Below are 19022 nucleotides of genomic sequence, written 5' to 3'. Positions count from 1 at the left end.
CTCCCCAGCCCTTTTTATGTTTTATTGAGAGACAGGGTCTCACTGAGTTGCTCGGGGCCTCCGCTCAGTGACTGAGGCTGGCCTCCACCTTGCGATCCTCCTGCCTCAGCCTCCCCAGCCTCTGGGATGACAGGCGTGCACCACCGAGCCTGGCTCTCCATCTTCCTCAAGCCTCCCTTTGGGGAAGTGGAAGACGGAGGACTAAGTGAGGATGCGAAGCCGTCCAGACCAGAGCCACGCCCTCCCTCCATTCCCGGTGCTGGTGTGTCTCTTGCCTGAGACTCGTCCTCCCCTATAAATTGGAACGAGAGGCTTCCTGCAGGCTCAGGAAGTGCACCTGGGACTTGCCTTGCAGCCTGTGGGGGTGGGGGCTGCCCCTAGGGTGGGGACTTTGCCCCAGAAATCTCTGGACGGGGGTCTTGCTGAGGTTGTCCTGTGGCACCTGGCGCACGTGGCCATCCCCCGCTCCCATCCCCCACCTCTCCATCCATCACCCATATCTCCCTCCTTCCCTCCCTCCTGCTGAATCACTCTGCAGCCTCCCTGGAAGGGGGAAAGGCCGCCTCCGAGAGGGTTTGGCCTCCCCTCTGCAGGGCATGCTGTGCAGCCTGGGCTACAGCCTTGACCCTCTCTGGGCCTCAGTGTCTCCATCTCTAAAACCCGAGCTTTGGTACACGTCAGAGGCGGCGTGCGGGCGGCACGAGGGCCACGTCCAGTCTAACAGTCACGGCTGTCCTCGTGGTGCCTGTCCGCATGCCGAAAAAGTGGGCGATTTCACCCCGAAACAGGACATTCTGGAAAACTCGAGGACTGGGCCACAGCCTCCGCTGGGCGCCCTAGAGGCCTGGCTTCCAGACGCTTCCTTTGGGCCTCTTCGGATTTTTGCTTTTTAATGTGGCCAACACAGAGCGGAAGCCTTTTTGCCCTGAGCCGCGTTTGAAGTCCTGGGGGCGTGGGGGAGGAGTGACGCTGGCGACGATGGCAGCCTGGGCCATGACGGTCCCCATGGCCCCCACAGGCAGGACGCTGGGGCGTGAGCACAGCTGAGCTGGGCACCCAGATAGGACACGGGCTGCAGGGTTGGGGGCCGGCAGTGCGCGTGGGGACCCGGGGCCGGTCTGGCCGTCAGCCCGTCCTCCTGGACAGAGGGGCGGCCACGGGGGACCCTGCTCAGCTCACGCTGATGTGACCCTGAACTGTCAGCTTCGGAGGCTGTCAGAGCCTCAGCCGTTCCCGGGGGGGATGAGGCCAGGAACAGAGACCGCGGGTGTGGAAAGCCACCCGTCCCTGTCACACCGTTAGGCGCTGGGACAGTGTGACGCGGGGACTTCGAGAAGCTTCGTTACCCACCCACCTACTTGAGTGCCAGCTGGCTCTCCAGCCACCCGCCCGCTCTGCTGTCCATCTGTCCATCTGTCCACCCTGCTGCCCATCGGTCCCTCTGTCCCCCATGCCACCCTTCCTCGTCCTCGTCAAGGACCAACTTCAAGGACATCCAAGGGAGAAACCAACCAGCCAGCAGCCACTTTTATTCACCAAGCTGAGACGCGGGCCCAGGGCCACTGTCCCTCGGGGTTCCATGCGCCAGGGTCATCCGTGGCCTGGGTGCTGAGGGAGAGGCATTGGAGCGTCCCCAGCGGTGGTAGGGACTGGAACGTCCCCAGCGGTGGTAGGGACAGTTCACAGTGCTGCACATCATGGCCGCGTGTGCCCCACCACCCGCCTCCCCTGCAGGCCCTCCCCAGCAGATTCGGACACCCCGGGGACTCGGGTGGCCAGCAGTATCACGGGGCCTCAGCTCTGGCCACACAGACACGCACGGTGCCCGGAGCTGCCAGGAGCACCCAGGTGGGAGCACGCGGGGGCAGCCCAGGGGCCGAGTCCCGGGGCTCCATGCAGCCTCCCTAAGGTCACCCGAGTGCACGCAGGGGCAGCCCCCGCAGATGCGGGTGGGGACACTGCGCCTCCTGCAGAACTTCCTGGGCTGAGAGGCATGGGCAGAGCTGGACCCCGGCAGAGAGGCCGTCCCCACACCTTCCCAGCCAGTGGCCCCCAGGAGTGTGACATCCCCAAAGTCCCTCTGGGCTCAGCAGCTCCCGGCCCTCCTGCCACCTGCCCCTCCTGGGAGCCCCGCACCTCCCTTCCAGGACTCAGGACTGGCAGCTGTCCTGGGGAGATGCAGGGGACCCTGAGCTGACCATGTCCCTGCGTGGCCACACAACGTGGGGCGGGGCACCAGCCTGGCCACATCTGTGACCTTCTCAAAGGCCTGAGCGTAAGGCTAAGGCCGGGGCTTTGGTTTCTTTCAGTTACTGTGATGCCACCCCAGCCCCAGGCAGTTGGGGGCTGCCCCGCCCCGTGGCGAGCGGGACTCTAGAACCCAGCGTGGGCGTGCACAGGACCTGATCACGTCCTGGCCTCTCCTGCCCCCATGTAAGTGTCAGTGTTAAGAAGCAGCAGGGGCCATGGCGGGGTCCAGGCAGACTCAATATAAATAAAATATTCATATAAAAATAGTCTCTGACAAAATATTCTCTCTTATCCAGTGGCTCACTTTCCAAAAAGATGGACTCTTCTGGGAACCGGTTATCATGATCATTCCTCTCTCCCTCTCTCTCTCTCCTCTCTTTGTCTTTATTTCAAACTGGATTTCTTTTCTTTCTTTCTTTTTTTTTTTTTTTTTTTTCTCCTAGTGGTGAAGTTTGAACAGGGCAAGGAGCAAAAAGGTGGGAAACATACTCTGGGAAAAAAAACCTCCAAAAATCTGGACCAGTTTAAGTATCCATCTAAGTAGCAGCAAACAGCAAAAAATATATAAACGTGTGTCCACGTGTCTGTGGATCGGGGTGTCTGCTCTTTGGACTTCCTAGTGCTGCCGGGGGGACCGGGGTCCTTGCAAAATCAACTAGGAGAAATATCTGCATAAAGAATCATTCTGGACCGTTCTACCGGGTTCCCGGTCCTAGCGACAAAAATCATCCCGCCAGGAAAGCAAGCCGTCCACTTTGATTGCAGAAAATGGATCCAGACGAGGTGGAAGAATTCTTTTTAATTAAATAAATTAATATTATTTTTTTATCAGAATAAATTGTTAAATATTGCTATGATGAGGCCCCAAGGTCCAGAGTTCCTGCCGTGCCAGGCTGCGTCCCAGCCACGCAGGGACCTGGGCGGTGACTGGGGAGGGTGGAGCAGCATTGGATGTGGAACAGGATCTTCGAGGGCGCGCGGTGCCTCCCGCGGGGTCTGCAGGGACCCGGGGGGTCTGGGCGGTGCCCTCCTCAGCAGAAATGGCACACCGAGGTTCCCGGGGAGGCTCTCCCGCCGGGGAGATGGCCGCGTGGGCGACGGTCAGGTCCTCCCGCGCAGCCGGCTGGCAGCCCCGCGCGTGCGCCGTGCGCGGCTCACTTGCAGGTGTACATCTCGGTGCGCTCGCTGCACGTGTTGCACTTGACGTAGCAGCACCAGTGGAACTTACAGTTGCACTGCCACACGCGGGCGTACTGGTGGGTGTTGTAGCCGCGGCCGCAGCACATGAGGTCGCAGCCGCTGGCCTGGGGGGCCGTCTTGTTGCAGGCGCGGCCCTGCGTGCCCACGCTGCCCGTCACCGGGTCCTCCTCGCAGTAGTTGGGCGACTTCTCGATGTAGACCAGGTCCGTGTCCATGGGCTTGCGGTAGGACAGGGGCTTCTTGATCTTGAGGAAGGTGGGCCGCTTGTTGCGGCTGGCGCGCACCGGCTCCACGTGGACCGCCTCGTTGTACTTGTCCTTGAGCACGTAGCCCAGCTCGCGGAACTGCGGCAGCGTGGTCCAGCACGTCTTGGTGGTGCAGGAGCCCGACACGCCGTGGCACTTGCACTCCAGCTTCATGTTCTCCTCCAGGATCTGCAGGGGCCGTGGGAGAGGGCACAGCACAGGTCACCGCACGCGCACCGCAGAGCGCACCGCGGAGCGCACCGCAGAGCGCACCGCAGAGCGCACGGCCTCCGCACTCAGCCCGCCCGGAGACCCGCCCTCCTGCCTTCGCCACCTGGAGCTCCTTCCCCGTTTCCCCGCTCATCTACTGTGAGGCCCCCAGCCCAGCCCAGCCCGGGCTCCAGAGCAACTCAGATTCTCTTTGGCCCCGATAGATCCCCAACCAACTTTGAACCAACATTTAACAACCAGGAGAGTTCATTTTTTTTTTTTTTTTTTTTTTTTTTTTAACAGACTTCTAGGTTTTGTTGGCAAACATGGGCCATCTGGGGGTGATAATCCAGATATCTAAGCAGTGATAGGTGGGGCACTGACTGCTGGCCCCAAAAGCCAGCTCCGCAGCCCCACCACGTTTGGCTGGGGAGGCCGCGTCCTCCTCCCCTGCTCCGGGCGTCGCATAGACGCAGTAGAGACACGCAGGAGACCCCTTTCTTCAGTACCCAACCCAGATGCGGATGCACCCGCTCTTGGCACAGAGGGCTCACCTCCCAGGAGGACATACTGTGAGCCCAGGGAACAGGTCCAGGAGTGTGTGTAGCGGCCACGTCCCCAGTGCCTCCAACCCGGGGGCCATGCGGATGCCCTATGGACAAATAGCCCTAGGCGCACTGAGTGGACCAGGGTGGGGCAGTGAGGGTGAACCCCACTAGCAAACCCCACCTGCAGGAATGAACCTCGGGAATACAGGGAGGGGAGGAAGCCACTCTTAAAAGAATCCCACCATTATGGCATTTGCAGGCAAATGGATGAAATTGGAGAATATCCTGCTAAGTGAGATAAGCCAATCCCAAAAATCCAAAGGAGAATGATCTCACTGATAAGCGGATGATGACACATAATGGGGGGTGGGAGGGGGCAGGAATGGAGGAAGGAGGGACTGTGTAGAGGGAAAAGAGGGGTGGAGGGGTGGGGGGAGGGAAAATAACGGAATGAATCAAACACCATTACCCTATGTGAATGTGTGATTACGCAAATGGTGTGCTGTTCCTCCATGTACAAACAGAAACATCATGTATCCCATTTGTTTACAAAAAAATAAATTAAATAAAAAAGAAAAAAAAAAAAGAATCCCACCGGGCTGGGGTTGGGGCTCAGTAGTGGAGCGCTTGCCTGGCACGTGTGAGGCACTGGGTTCCATTCTCAGCACCGCATAAAAATAAATAAATAAAATAGAGGTATTGTGTCCATCTACAGCTAAAAAAATTAAAAAAAAGAAAAGAAAAAGAATCCCACCAATTAGTTTCATCCGAATCAAGTTCAAAGGTGGCAGAATTGGATTGTGTCACTTAGGAGCCCAGCTGGTCTAATTAATTGGAAGTTAAAAAAAAAAAAAAAAGAATCCCAGTGTCCAGGGGGAGGGGTGATGGCTGGCCAGGGCCACCGGGGGTCCCCTGGTGGGGTAGAAATCTTCGGTTCCTTGATATGAGTGGGGTGACTGGGCTTCGCCGTGCTTTATAATTGCTCTTTTAGGTGAATGTGGAACTTCATGCTTTATAAGAGAGACACAGTATCTCTCAGCATATTAAAAAATGCAGTGGGTATAATGGACAAGAAGCAAATGACCAGATGCCAACATCGTTAGTCAGCAAGGAACTGCAAACCCAAATCACGCTGGGTCTGACCTCCCGCTCACTGGGGGTGGCCGAGACGTGAAACTCGGGACGACCAAGGTCTGGCATAGGGAGACATGGGAATCCTCCTGTCCTGCTGTGGGAATGTAAAATGTCACTGTAGAAAATGGTCCGGCAGTTCCTCCAAATGGGAAATACGGGCCTAAAGATTCCACTCCTACGTATATGCCCAAGATAAGTGAAAACATATGTCTACATAAAAATCTGGATGCAAAGGTTCACAGCAGCATTATACATAATAAATAAAAAGTGGGGAAACACCCCCCCCCCAGTGTCAACCAGCTGATGAATGGATACACAGAATATGGCATATCCATACGATGGAATATTGGTTAGCCAGGAACAGGAATGAAGTGCCCATCAGTTCATGCCACAGCATGGATGGACTTGGGGGTCTTGCTAACAAAGATCCAGACACGAAGCTTATTGTACAGGGTTCATTCATATGCAATGCCCAGAAGAGACAGACAGAGCTCTGGAGACGGAAGGTGTATTTGTGGGTCTGGAAGAGGATTGAACCCAGGGGTGCTAACCACTGAGCCACATCCCCAGCCCTTTTAATATTTTATTTAGAGACAGGATCTCACTGAGTTGCTCAGGGCCTCGCTAAGTGGCTGAGGCTGGCCTCCACCTTGTGATCCTCGTGCCTCAGCCTCCCAAGCTCCAGGGATCACAGATATGTGTCACCATGCCCGGCTTCCGAGAGACATCTGCCTTCCTGTGTTTGTTGAAGCACTGTTCCCAGTAGCCCAGAAACAGACAACCTAAGTACCTATCGAGAGATGAATGGATAAAGAAGATGCGGTAACTCTACACAACAGAATACTATTCAGCCGTAAAAAGAATGAAATCTGTCATTTGCAACAGCACGGATGGAACTGAAGATCGTTAATTAAAGGAAACAAGTCAGGCACAGGAAGACACCCAGTACCACACGATCTCATTCATATGTGGAATTTGAAAGAGTTGATCTCATAGAAGTCAAGAGGAGGAGGGTGGGAGCGAGAGGCGGGCAGGGGAAGTAGGGGCTGGGGAGGGATCGGGGCAGGTCCATTAGCGGGTTCTAAGTTCAGTTAGACAGGAGCGGGAACTTCTGGTGTGCTATTATTGCACAGTGGGGTGACCATATGTTAATAACGTGCTATACATTTTTAAAAGCTAAGGGAAAAGATTTTTGACCGTTTCCACCAAAAGGCTAAGTGGGTACATTGTGTGGTATGTGAATTATATCTCAAGAAAGTTGCTGTATTTAAAAAGGCGATGAGCATATCCAGGTGTGGTGCATGCCTGTCATCCCAGGAGCTCAGGAGGCTGAGGCAGGAGGATCGCAAGGTGGAGGCCAGCCTCAGCAACTTAGTGAGACCCTCAGCAATGTAGGGAGATCCTGTCTCAAAACATTTTAAAAAGAATGAATAAAAAATTAAAAAAAAAATTTTTAAGAAGACTGGGGATGTGGCTCAGTGGTAAAACGCCCTTGGGTTCAATCCCCAATATCTACCCACCCTCAAAAAAAGGCATTGGGAAGCCCCTGGAAGGTTTGGGTGGGAAATCCAGAGGAATGTCAGTGTGACTTGCAAATCTGTCACAGCAACTATTCTTGCTTTGGTGGCCCTGGGGCAAAGGGACCCAGTGCCCAGGGCTGGGCTGCTGGGTCCTGGGTTCACGTAGCTCCACTCCTGACTCGTATAGCATGCCCCCCCCCCCAACTCCCTCTGTGGCCACTGATGACCTGGGGCCCTGGCAGCACTGAATGGGCTGGAAATCAGGTGACACCTAGCCTAACCCTGCTAAGTCCGCATTTCAAGAGCCCCAGTGATCACATTATGTCCGCATTAAGCCGGGCATAATCACAGTTGCCCGAGCCCGGGCTGGTCACCCAGCGGGCACCTGGCCTTCTCCCCGAGGTCAGGGACAACAGCAGAGGAAGCTGGGGTGGGGCACAATCGCTTCTCCCACCCCCGGGGCCAGGCCAGCTTCCAGCTCCCAAGCTGCCCAACAGGGGCACTTCCGCCCGCCCCGTCTCTCCTCCCCCCACCTTGTCTCTCTTCCCCCCGAAAAGTCTGGATCCTGCGCCCCTGGGTCAGGCCGCCTGAGGCTTTGCAGGCAGGCCCTGAGGTGGCAGACCGCACCGCCTCCCCAGAGCCTGGCACCCCGCAGCTGCTTAGCAAATGCCGGGGGCATGTACTGCGTGCCTCAGTGGCAGGGCTGAGTGGACCCTTGTCCCCTGGACCCTGGGCCTTCCCATTGAGGCTTAGCAAATGCCCAGAGCTATTTCACCAGTAGGGCGCATTGAAACTCCTCCACACCATCAGCTTTGGGCCTGAGCAGTCACCAATGGAATGTTCTGGAAGCCCTGCCAGGCCGGTCAGCATCAAACCTGCAATGCTGGGTAGAAGTGACATCTGGGGTCCCCCCGGAGGAACCAAGCCGAGGACTTGGGGCAACTGGTCTGAAGGATGTGTAGATTGTACGTCAGCACCCGGCCTCTGAGGCCTGGGTGAAGACCAGCTGCGTAAGAATGCAGAGTGTACCATGTTCCCAACTCCTCACGCCCTTCCATTCATCTTTCCGTTTGTATAGATCAGCCCATTCTAACCGTTCGTAGAAAAGGAATCATACAGCAAGTGACCTTCTGTGTGTCTTGCTTCTTTTGTTCAGCATAAAGTTCCCAAGTTCACAGGGTAGCTTGTATCAGTTTCCTTTTTCCTGCCTGAATAGTATTCCGTGGCACAGAGGGACACATCTTATCCACCCATGCATCAGTCATTCAGCAGGCTCTCTGTAAACTCCCTGTGATTTCCCAGTCCAAAAATGCCCAGCGCACCTGGCCACCCATGCTGGGGGCATGTACTGTGTGGCTCCTCTGTGGCAGGGCCAAGCAGACCCTTGTCCTCTTGACTCTGGGCCTTTCTGTTGTGGCTCAGCCCTTCCATGCCTCTGGGCTCTGCACCTGCCAGCCCCTTATCTGGAAGATCAATCTTTATCAGCCTTATGGAGAGACCCAACAGACGACCCACCCCTGGGAATTCTCCTACTGCATGTGTGACCTGCAGGTAGGCGCGCCCCGGCACTCGGTGACAGGGAGTCTCACAGACGCGTTATCTGGACTCTCAGAAGACTGAGCAGATTTGAGATCCACCAATAGGTGTTGGTGCTGCAGGGACAGCTGGTCTACCAACCAGAGTCCAGCAGCTGCCAAGGAGAGAGCGAGGGAGGGGGCTCTGGACCTGGTCAGCAGGGGCCTCCCCAAGGTACATGGTTAAGAGAACAAAGCGAGGTGCAGACAACGTGCAGAGTGTGTTCTCGTTTGTGCAAGAGGGAGAAGACCTGTGCACGAACCCTTGTAAAGACCACAGAACGTTGCCCGGCGCAGCGGCCCACATCTGCCGTCTGTCTCAGTGACTGGGGAGGCTGAGGCAGGAGGATCGCAAGTTGGAGGCCGGCCTCAGCCACGTACGGATACCCTGGGAAACTTAGCGAGACTCTGCCTCTAAATATACATGAAGAAGGACGGGAGATGTGACTTAGTTGTCCTGGGTTCTATTCTGAGCGCCAGAAATTAAAATTTACAAAGAAGAGCACGGAATAGCTGCGGAGTCACACGCGAGAAAGTGCAAAGAGCCGCCGCTGGTGGCTGAACAGGACCCTTATTTTCAGGGGTCTCCCCCTCCCCCTTTTTGCATGGTGCTGAAAATGGAACCCAGGGTCTCCCGCGCCTGCGTGGTAAGCACTCCGCCCCGAGCCACGCCCCTGCACAGGGTCTCTCAGCACCACGTCAGGGACAATGGAAAGAGCCACCTCTCTGACCAAGCCTTCCGTGATTGACAGGGTAGACGTGGCTCGGGGCACGTCTCCTCAGCGGGACTCTTGGCGTCCCGTCCCCTGGGAACCGTGTGATCTGTCAATAGGCAGGTCCCCCAGGAGGCCAGCAGCTCCCGGTGGGGGACACACATGCACCGCCCAGGTGGCCCTTCCACAGAGGCCTGGCCTCGCCACTGCAGAGACGTGCTGCAAAGCCGGGCGCGCTACTTCTGCGGGGTGGCCCAACCCTGGGTGTTAGCGGTGGGTCTCGGGGCCCACAGCCTCCACCCGGCAGAGCCTCCAGGGTCTGCCCAAGCGCAGAGAACGGGATCTGCTTCTGGTGGCCTCCTTCCTGGCACAGAGAGGGGCAGGGTATAAGGACGTGGCCCTTTTAACTAGAGGTGGGAGGCTGTGGTGGATAGGAGGTTGTGGTAGAGGCTGAGGTGGACGGGAGGCCGTAGTGGGTAGGAGGTTGTGGTGGATGGGAGGCCAAGGTGGACGGGAGGCCATGGTGGATAGAAGGTTGTGGTGGAGGCTGAGGTGGACGGGAGGCCGTAGTGGGTAGGAGGTTGTGGTGGATGGGAGGCCAAGGTGGACGGGAGGCCATGGTGGATAGAAGGTTGTTGTGGATGGGAGGCTGAGGTGGACTGGAGGCCGTGGTGGATAGGAGGTTGTGGTGGAGGCTGAGGTGGATCGGAGGCTGAGGTGGATCGGAGGCTGAGGTGGACGGGAGGCCATGGTGGATAGGAGGTTGTTGTGGATGGGAGGCCAAGGTGGATGGGAGGTTGTGGTGGACAAGAGGCTGAGGTGGATGGGAGGCCGTGGTGGATAGGAGGTTGTGGTGGATGGGAGGCCGAGGTGCATGGGAGGCCATGGTAAACAGGAGGCCATGGTGGATAGGAGGTTGTGGTGGACGGGAGGTCGTGGTGGACGGGAGGCCAAGGTGGATGGGAGGCCGAGGTGGACGGGAGGCCGTGGTGGATAGGAGATTGTGGTGGACGGGAGGTTGTGATGGACGGGAGGCTGAGGTGGATGGGAGGCCATGGTGGACAGGAGGTTGTAGTGGAGGCCGAGGTGGCCCCGATGCTGCCCACCCGTGCACTCAGCCACCCGCTCGGTCGTGTTGCGGTGAGCGCCAGCGTCTGCTCTTGGCCATCGCCCTGCGGGGTGCTCCCGGCAAGGCGGATGCTGTCGGCCGCCTCTGACCTCGCGGTCCCTGCCTTGCCGGTGCAGCCGGGCCTGCTCTGAGCTCGCCCTGGCGCTCTGGCCGCCCCAAGGTATTTAGGAGCTGGCCGGTGCCAGGGAGCGAGAGTGGAGAAGGCTGGGACGGGTGGGGCTACCGACCGCTGGGGACGGCTCCTCCCCAGAGGGCCGCACTGGGGACAGGAAGCATGGATCAGAAACCAGCCACACTCCGGAGCACAGGGAAGGGCGTTCACACTGGGGAACAGCACATGCTAAGTCCTGCAGAGGAGGCGCGTGGCTCCAAGAGGAAGAAGGCAGAGGGGCAGAGTGGCAGGGCTCAGTGGTCGAGCGCTTGCATGTGTGAGGCCCTGGGTTCGAATCTCAGCACCACATGTGAGTAAATAAATAAATAGATCAATTAATTAATTAATTAAAGTTGCATTGGCAACTAAAAAAAAATTGAAAAGAAAAAGAGAAATCCATTGCAGAAGCCCAGGATGGGACAGAATGAGAGAGAGCAGAAGCTTGAGAGGACCACCAGTTGAATATAAGCTAAGAGACTAGTAAACAGAGGCCATATTAATAGAGGTCTAATGCACACGATAGGGAAGGGGGTCTTCCTTTGTGAGTGATGTCAGAACTGGGCTCTGCCCCAGGAGATGGGAGCAGAGGAAGAAGTTGGAGATCCTGTGCTGGGGTCTGTGAGCACCACCCTGCAGGCTCTGCGGGACTGTCCTGGAGCGAGGAGAGCCCAAGGGACTGCAGGCAGAGGCAGAGCTTGGGCCCTAGGGAGGGGACGTCCAAGGGCAGCAGAACCAGCCTCCTCCATGAAGCTCACCAGGGCTGAACGCTGCCCCCCAAGAGACGCGTTCCTGGAGGAAGGAGGGTCCGCGGGGGGAGGGCAGGACGGTGACCTCCACTCCCACTCTGTCCACCCCACAGGGTGTCCCTGGAAGCATCTCCCATGCCCGCCTTCTGAGACATACCACTGAGCCACCCTGACGTGGTCTTGGGGACATGACTGCCACCTTCTGGGGTGGAGAGCGCCTGCTGTGCCCGCTGCCGGGACTGTGGTTCTGTCCATCTCCACCAGGCCCGGCCCCGCCCAGGCCTGCAGGGGACTCCACGAGGGCCGCTCTCCCTCAGAGCGGCCGGCCCGCTCCTCCCCACCCGCACGACTCCTCAGCCCCGGACACTCTCCGCTGTGCCCAGCAGGTCTGGCGTGGCCTTGGCGCTCGGCAAAGCACTGACGGCACAGCCACGGAAACTCAAGTGGGCCTCTTGTCACCTCCGCAGGTCCCACCCGTCACCTCCCCAGGTCCCGCCAATCATTTCTAAGGGTGGGCTGGCCACCAGGACTTCACGACCCATCGGAGCGAGCCCTGGCGATTCGGCGTGAACTGAAGAAAAGGAGTATGGCCATGAATCGGAGGGAAAGCAGCGGCCAGAGGGCCAGCATCTTGCAACCCACGGGCTGAGAACGCTACCATCAAAGAAAGCAGAGCGGAGCAGTGTGCGTGTGGAGGGAGAGGGAGAGTGCAGCTCCTTCCTGGGGATGTCATTTGCATCCTGGATCAAGCTGGACCTGAATCCGTTACCCCAGGACCCTTCTATTAGTTCCATGAACCAAAACAATTCTCTTTGTTCTTCCTCCAACTGGAGTTGAGCTAATATGGTTTAAAGTATCCCGACTGGTGCAGAAATCCTTCCGTCTGTGGACGGAAGGCCAGGCTCTCGAGGGCTGGGGATGGAGGTTCTGAGTTAGCGGGGCACGTGCTGCCTCCTCTCCCTGATGCCCTCTGAGGTTGACCAGCCTGACTCCTCTACAGGGAGGGGTCCGTTTGGGACCATCTGCAGCCCAGGGGACAAGCAAGAAGAACCAGTCCGTCCACAGCAGCAGTGTGACAGAAGGCAGCCAAAATGGGAGCAACCAGCAGCAGCAGGTCAGGGAGCCCAAGAACCCTAGGTCAGTCCCATTTCTGCCACCACACGCCAGCGATGGCGGGAATGTCTGAAGAGGGCAGGGCACGTGCATGACAGCCTGTCTGCGCTGACCACAGAGGCTGAAAACACAAGACATCGCCCGATAAAAAGGGAGACCTGAGAAGACACCTCTTCTCTCCTTATCTTTGGATGCTGTGGTGTAAAAGCATGATTCCTGGAGCTTAGGCAGCCGTATTGTGACCAATAGGCCAGAGAACCAGAGGCCAACAGGGCAACACTGGCAGAGCAGCAGGATGAACACAGCCTCTCACAAAAGAAACAAGCTCACAACGAGATTGTGGGGCCTCTAGAAGCACCCACATCCGGGTCTTTATTTTGCAAGAAAAAGGGAGCCAAACTCACGTCATCAGGGTTGCTTCCGGTTGAGTATCCTGTTACTTGCCACCAAATGCACTCCAGGTGATCTGTCCCCCCAGGTAAGGCAGAGGCAAGTCTTTCCTCGAGGGAATTAAATGGCAAAAGGGACTTTTGAGACCTGGTGCCCCATGTCTCACGTAACAGGCCCCCAACCAGTAGGAATGGCTCTCCTTTTGTTCACGAAGGGCTGGGATGACCTGGCAGGGAGCAGCTCTGTGGTGGGCGGAGCCATTGGATCTCAGTGCTGGTTCTGCCTCTCCAGTGCTGTGTGACCGCAGGCAAGTCTCCTGCCCTCTCTGGGCCTCGGTGTCCCCAGCCATACAATGCAGCGGGAGAAGGGGATATTTGAGAGAGATGACGGGGTCAGAGGCAGAAGGAGGGTCAGGGTGAGGAGAGAAGCATGTTGGCTGAAGTTGGTCTAGTTCTCCCAGACGCCGCTGGGCTAGGAGCTGCAGGGACCAGGAACCGGCCTCTTCCCCGGAGGCCTCTGCTTCCCGTCTTCCCTCCCCTCCCCCTGCCCCGCTGCCGCCCGATCCATCATGAACCCAAAGCTGCCTTCACTCGGGCAGGTACAGCTGTATTCCTCTGGGCAACTCCGGCCAAAGTGGAAAAACGGCTTTTTTTTCATCTCTGTAAACATTTGGAGTATTTTCTTTAGGGTCGCATTCTTTAACACACATGACATCCAGCCGATATTTCTGTCTGGCTCAGGTAGGAATTGCAGGGAAGAGCAGCGTTCAATGCCCGGATGGCACAAGGAGGCAGGGAGGCCCAGCCGGCCTCAGGCAGAGCTGAGGTTCCCGGTCTAGCTGGGATTTTGAAAGCGAGAGTCTGCCAGTTCCAGCTGCTCCAGTACCCTCTATGGCTCCCTGTTGTCCTGGGGTTAAGGCCTCAATCCTCCGCCTGGCCCTCCAGGCCTCTAGGACCTGGCCTCTACTTGACTTTGGGGTCTCTCATGCGCCAATGGTGTTCACCCACTGGACGGCCCTCTTTCTAGGTTCCTGCTGCCCTGGCATGCCGTCTGCCTGGCACGGTCACGTCTCCACCGACCTGTGCCTGCGTGGTTACACATGCACACGCCACCTCCGAGTGGCCCCCACACACAGTCCCTGGTCCCCCGGGTGCACACCCACGTCCTCCCTCTCAGTTGATGCACGGGCACACCCGCCCCACATGCCACCCACCATGTGACGCATACACTTTTTGCACTCACCCATGCATCTGCCCATTCACACACACACACACACACACACACACACACCCCTCCCCTGGCACACACAAGCTCACACACGCTCACGCTCACCCTCCGACAGGAACCGGGCCAGGCCTCTGCTCTGCCCACCTGTAAACCCGGGCAAATGGCGGCCCTTCCCAAGCCCATGTCAGAGGTAGAACCGCCAAGGCCCAGGAGGCCATTCACGGGACAGCCTCCGGACCTGGCCTCCCTTTCCTGAGCTACCTCACCTGGACAGCTGGGTTGACCAAGGAGCAGAGGCTGCCCCTGGTCTGTCCTGAGGTGCAGGCGGGGTAGGGACCGTGGCCTGGGCCGTGGAGTGAGGGAGTCTGGGGAATCCCGCTGTGACAGGGAGGGACACGCAGCCGCCACCTCCACTTTCCCCTTCCCATTTGGGGAACGTCTGTCTGTGGGCCTGGGAGTCCACTTGCTGGTCCTTCACCTTCTAGCACGAGGCAGTTTGATCCCTGCCCAGGGGCCGGGCCCTGAGGAGGGAGGCCAGGTGGGCGGAGGCTGCTGCCAGCCTCTACCCAGACATGAAGGGAGGCAGCTCCCCTCCCCCAACCTGCCTGGAGAATGTTTTTAAAAGAACTGGGGGATCCACAGAGATGGGGTGCCGGTGAGTGGTGAGCACCGTCCATTTCACTCAGCATGAAGCCGAGCGGTGGTCACATGGGAGAACATGGGGGTGACGTCTGGAGTCTGCCCTGCACCCTGGGGTGGGCTGAGTCAGTGCCCGTGACCCTGGGCAGGCGTCGGGGCCGTGGGCACTGGAGTGGCTGCCTGGGGCCCCATGGTCTCACTGCCCATCTGTCCCCTCACCGCGGCCTCCTGGGCCTTAGCCCCCTTGTTCACACGGCTGGGTCCCAGTGGGCTCCTTGCCGTGCCCCCAACACGGGCATGCCCCTGCCCAGGGCCCTGCGCTGCCGCTGCCCCTGTCCGTCCGGTCCCTCTCTTATTTCCTGTGCTCGGTCCCCTTCCCAGGGACACTTCTCTGGCCTTCCCGCCCTGCCCTGCCTGTCCTCAGCATCTGGCAGAGCACGCGTTTTCTCTGTTGGGCACCCTACGGCCACGGATCCAGAGTCCCAGGGCAGGGGCGTCCCCTGCGTGTCCCCAGCACCTAGGCCGGAGCCAGGGACAGATAGTGTTCAGAACTCACCAGCTCAGTGGCCAAGGGACCTGGCTGGTGTGGGGGGGGTGAGGAAGGGACCCTTCAGGAAGGGCCTAGGACGCAGGGAGCAGGGGGCCGTCAAGGGACCCGAGGAGGTCAGCGGGCTGGCCAGGTCCCTGTCAGACGGCCCTGGAGGTGGCCGTGCCGCAGACAGCAGCTCCTCAGTGGCTGTGGGAAGACACCAGCCAGGAGCCAGAGAAGCAAAGAAGCACGCGGAGACCTGGCTGGAGACCCCTCCGCATCTTCCAGGTAGGCCTCTGTCCCCCACTGCGTTTCATTTGACCTTGACATCACAAACAAAGAGTGGCAGAACAACAGAAAAAGAAATGAAGTTCTAACCTATGTGTGGGTTCGCGTTCCCGGACTGTGACAAAACGCCTGAGATGATCAGCTTGAAAAGCGGGAAGGTTCACAGTTTTAGAGGCCCACGTTCACTTGGCCCTCTTGCTTTGGTTAGGATATCATTGGTCTAGAGTGTGACCAGATAGGGTGGCACAGACATCAGGGTGGGAGTATGTGCTGGACAAGGCCTGTTTACCTCTGGGTGGCCAAGGAAGCAAAGAGAGAAGAGAAGAAGGGGCCAGCATCCCCATGTCCCCTCCAAGGGTACATCCACCTCCAAGAGGTGCCACCACTTCCCGGCAGTGCCACAGACTGGCAGGCAAGCCTTTGACACATGGGCCATGAGAGGACATTCAGGGTTCAAATTATTCCATGTGCTATGTCGTCGATGAGCTTTGAAAAATGTCACTGTAATGAAAGAAGTCACTCGCAGAGGCCACAGGGGATTCCACTTATGTGAACTATCTAGAACAGGCAAATCCACGGGGACAGAAAGCAGATCAGGGGTTGTCAAGAAAGTGGGCGCACGAGGGAGTAGGGAGCGACTGCTAAGGGGTCCGGGGTTTCTGTTTGGGGTGCTGAAAAGTTTTGAAAGTTATTGTGCATATCCCTGTGAGGATACTAAAAGCCACTGAATTGTGTCCAGCGCGTGTGTGTGGTATTTGAATGGTAACCCAATGCCCTTACTTAAAAAGGAAAAAAACAAAAACAAACCAGACCTGAGCTGGGCGTAAGGGGTGCCCACCTGTCATCCGTACAGCTTGGGAGGCTGAGGCAGGAGGATCGCAAGGTGGAGGCCAGCCTCGGCAAGGCCCTGAGCAACTCAGTCAGACCCTGTCTCTAAATAAAATCTAAAAAGGGCTGGGGAGATGGCTCAGGGGTTAAGCGCCCCTTGGTTCTGTCTCTGGGTCCAAATAAATCAAAGAAAAAAGAAAGACCTGAGACCCCGTCAGTCCAGTGTCCCCGGGAGGTGGGGACCACAGAGTCCTGCCGTGGCTCTGTGGGACTCAGCCCCGGGCCCCCAGATGCACCCAGCACGACTGGTTCTCCTCTCGGGCCCTGCTCCAGAATCCCCTGCAGAGCCAGGGCCTTTAGAATTGGCCGGTGCCTGGCCCCCACCCAGAGGTCACCATCTCATTGGTCTGGGGAGAGCGACGTCTGACGTTTTTAAAAGTTCCTCAGGTGATTCTAACCCGTGGCCAGGGGGAGCAAGGCCTGATCTGTCCTTCTAGAACCATCCAGGGGGACGTGCCCCCTGCCTGGCCCTGTGCTGGGTGCCTGTGAGATGGGGGAGACCCAACAGAGCCTCTGTCCTCAAGAAAAAGCCCGGGTCACCAGGGTGACCACCAGGCGGGGAAGCATCTTCCTGGGCCAAATGGAGGCCTTGCGTCCTGCAGAGGGGCGGGCACCCGTGGCCCTGGAAGGGCTTCCGGAGTTGACCTGGGGGTCTTGAGGGGGAGGGGGCGTTGGCCAGCGCAGGGCAAGGGCATCGTGGGTAGGGACCTTCCCGGCAGAAGCCCAGGAGCAGGAACAGCCCACGGGGCAGGTGGGGCCTGCAGGGGGACATTGGGCATGGTGGCCACCAGGGCCCAGGGCAGGGGAGGGAGGACGCTTGGGACCTGAAGGGAGATCTGGGAGGACTTGCCACGTGGCTGTGGGGTCCGGGGCCCAGGGGGGCCTCGTTCCTGCTGGCTAGTGCCCATGGCTAGTCACACGGCCCCAGCAGGGCTTGGCCTGGGCGGCCCCCACCCTGGAACGGGGGCTCCAGGACACTCGGGGGCCGGGGCTGTCCTCTCCTCAGTTTGTGGTGGCCCTGGGGACTCGGAAGCCGGCACCCAGGAGCGGGGAGCCGGAGTCCACCAGCTCGGTGACCAGCGGGGACAGAGGTGCAGAGAGGCCTCCTCAGAGAGACTGCTGGTCCAGGCCCTGGTCGGGCCCGGGTTTTCGGCGGGGCAACTGGGATCGTCGCCATTGTCATCGTCTGACAGATTCCAGCTGCGTTGGGGACCGTCCCCCGGGCAGAGGTGGCGGAGGAGGGTCGGGGAATAACGATTCCTGCTGGAGCTGAGGCCCGGGTTCAGAGGGGCTTGGGCTTCTGTCTCAGCCCTGCTGACCGAGAGTCATGTGACTTAAGGGACCCACCCTCCTGCCACTGCCGAGGTTCCCTGGCCAACCCCAGCGTGTCCACTGAACTGCGGGGGGACACAGAAGGTCCCTCTGAAACCACGTGGCCCTGAGGGTAGCAGGCTGTCCACCACCAGGGGTACAGGAACCAGCTAAGATCCGCTCCGGCCACGCCAGCCGCCACCCGCTCCACGCGCCCTGCAGGCCGAGCCTCTGAACCCAGAGGTGATTGATGAGCATCCAAACCAAAAGTTCTTTTCAAAAGTACTCAGCGCAAACCAGGCTTCAAAGTCTTTTCCCAGGAAAAACATCTACATAAAAGGTCTCAGTGTTTCGAGATCAGTTCTGCTGCCATGTGATAAAATGTTGATCTAGACGGTTCCCTAAGATAGGATGCTGCTGAGGGTCACCTCTTTTTACCCGCGGGGTGTGGCCATAGGACGTCCCGTGACCTACGTGGCCTCACATTCCATTTCTATTGGATGACGCTGGCCCGAATTCTTGCTTCTCAAAGTGCGGTCCCTGGACCAGTTCTTCTGCAGCCGTCCCTCAGTTCCACAGGCTGAGTGATTAATAAAGAATGGAGGTTGGTTTGGCTCAGGGGTCTAGAGGTTGGAGAGTCCCACAGCATCGTGCTGGCATCTGGTGAGGGCCCTGTATGGGCGGAGGGTGTTGCATGGGGAGACAGCATGCACACTGGCTTGGGTCCCTCTACCTCTTGTTAGAAAGCCACTAATGCTGTCATAGACTCGTGACCCATCAAATCCCTTGGGAGGCTGAGGCAGGAGGATCGCAAGGTGGAGGCCAGCCTCAGCCACTTAGTGAAGCCCTAAGCAACTCAGCGAGACCCTGTCTCTAAATAAAATATAAAAAGGGCTGGGGAGGTGGCTCAGTGGTTAAGCACCCCTGGGTTCCATCCCTGGTACCAGAAAAAAAAAAAAAAAAAAAAAAAAAAAAAAGCAAACCTGCAAAACTTAACCCACCCTCTGAAATTCCTCTGCCTTTTTCTCTCTAAAAACTTGGCCAACAAGCATTCAGTGGCACTAAATATAGAAATGGTGAGCAAGTAAATCACTCAGAGGTGCCACAGGCTGCCCAGGGCCTGTTTTACGCTTGAGTTGCAAACCATTGAGAGCCAGGAGCTGTGATTCACCCTCCCAACTGGGAACCTGTCCAGGGGGCGCCAGGCGGGGACCTGG

General features: G+C 58.0%; 1 protein-coding gene across 1 annotated transcript in view; it reads right to left on the bottom strand.

The window, feature by feature from the left end:
- Positions 1–3034: 3034 nt before the first annotated feature.
- Positions 3035–19022, bottom strand: part of WNT7A (Wnt family member 7A) — a 51701-nt gene continuing 35713 nt past the window's right edge. The window contains exon 4 of the mRNA XM_079122271.1: positions 3035–3884. Within this exon, the coding sequence (XP_078978397.1) occupies positions 3405–3884 (480 nt within the window). The 3' untranslated portion in view covers positions 3035–3404. The remainder of the gene's footprint in view (positions 3885–19022) is intronic.

This window comes from Sciurus vulgaris (genome assembly GCF_902686455.1).
Source record: "Sciurus vulgaris genome assembly, chromosome: 19".
NCBI lineage: Eukaryota > Metazoa > Chordata > Mammalia > Rodentia > Sciuridae > Sciurus > Sciurus vulgaris.
Note: the sequence above shows the minus strand (reverse complement) of the source record. Positions and strands in the feature narration are given on the sequence as shown.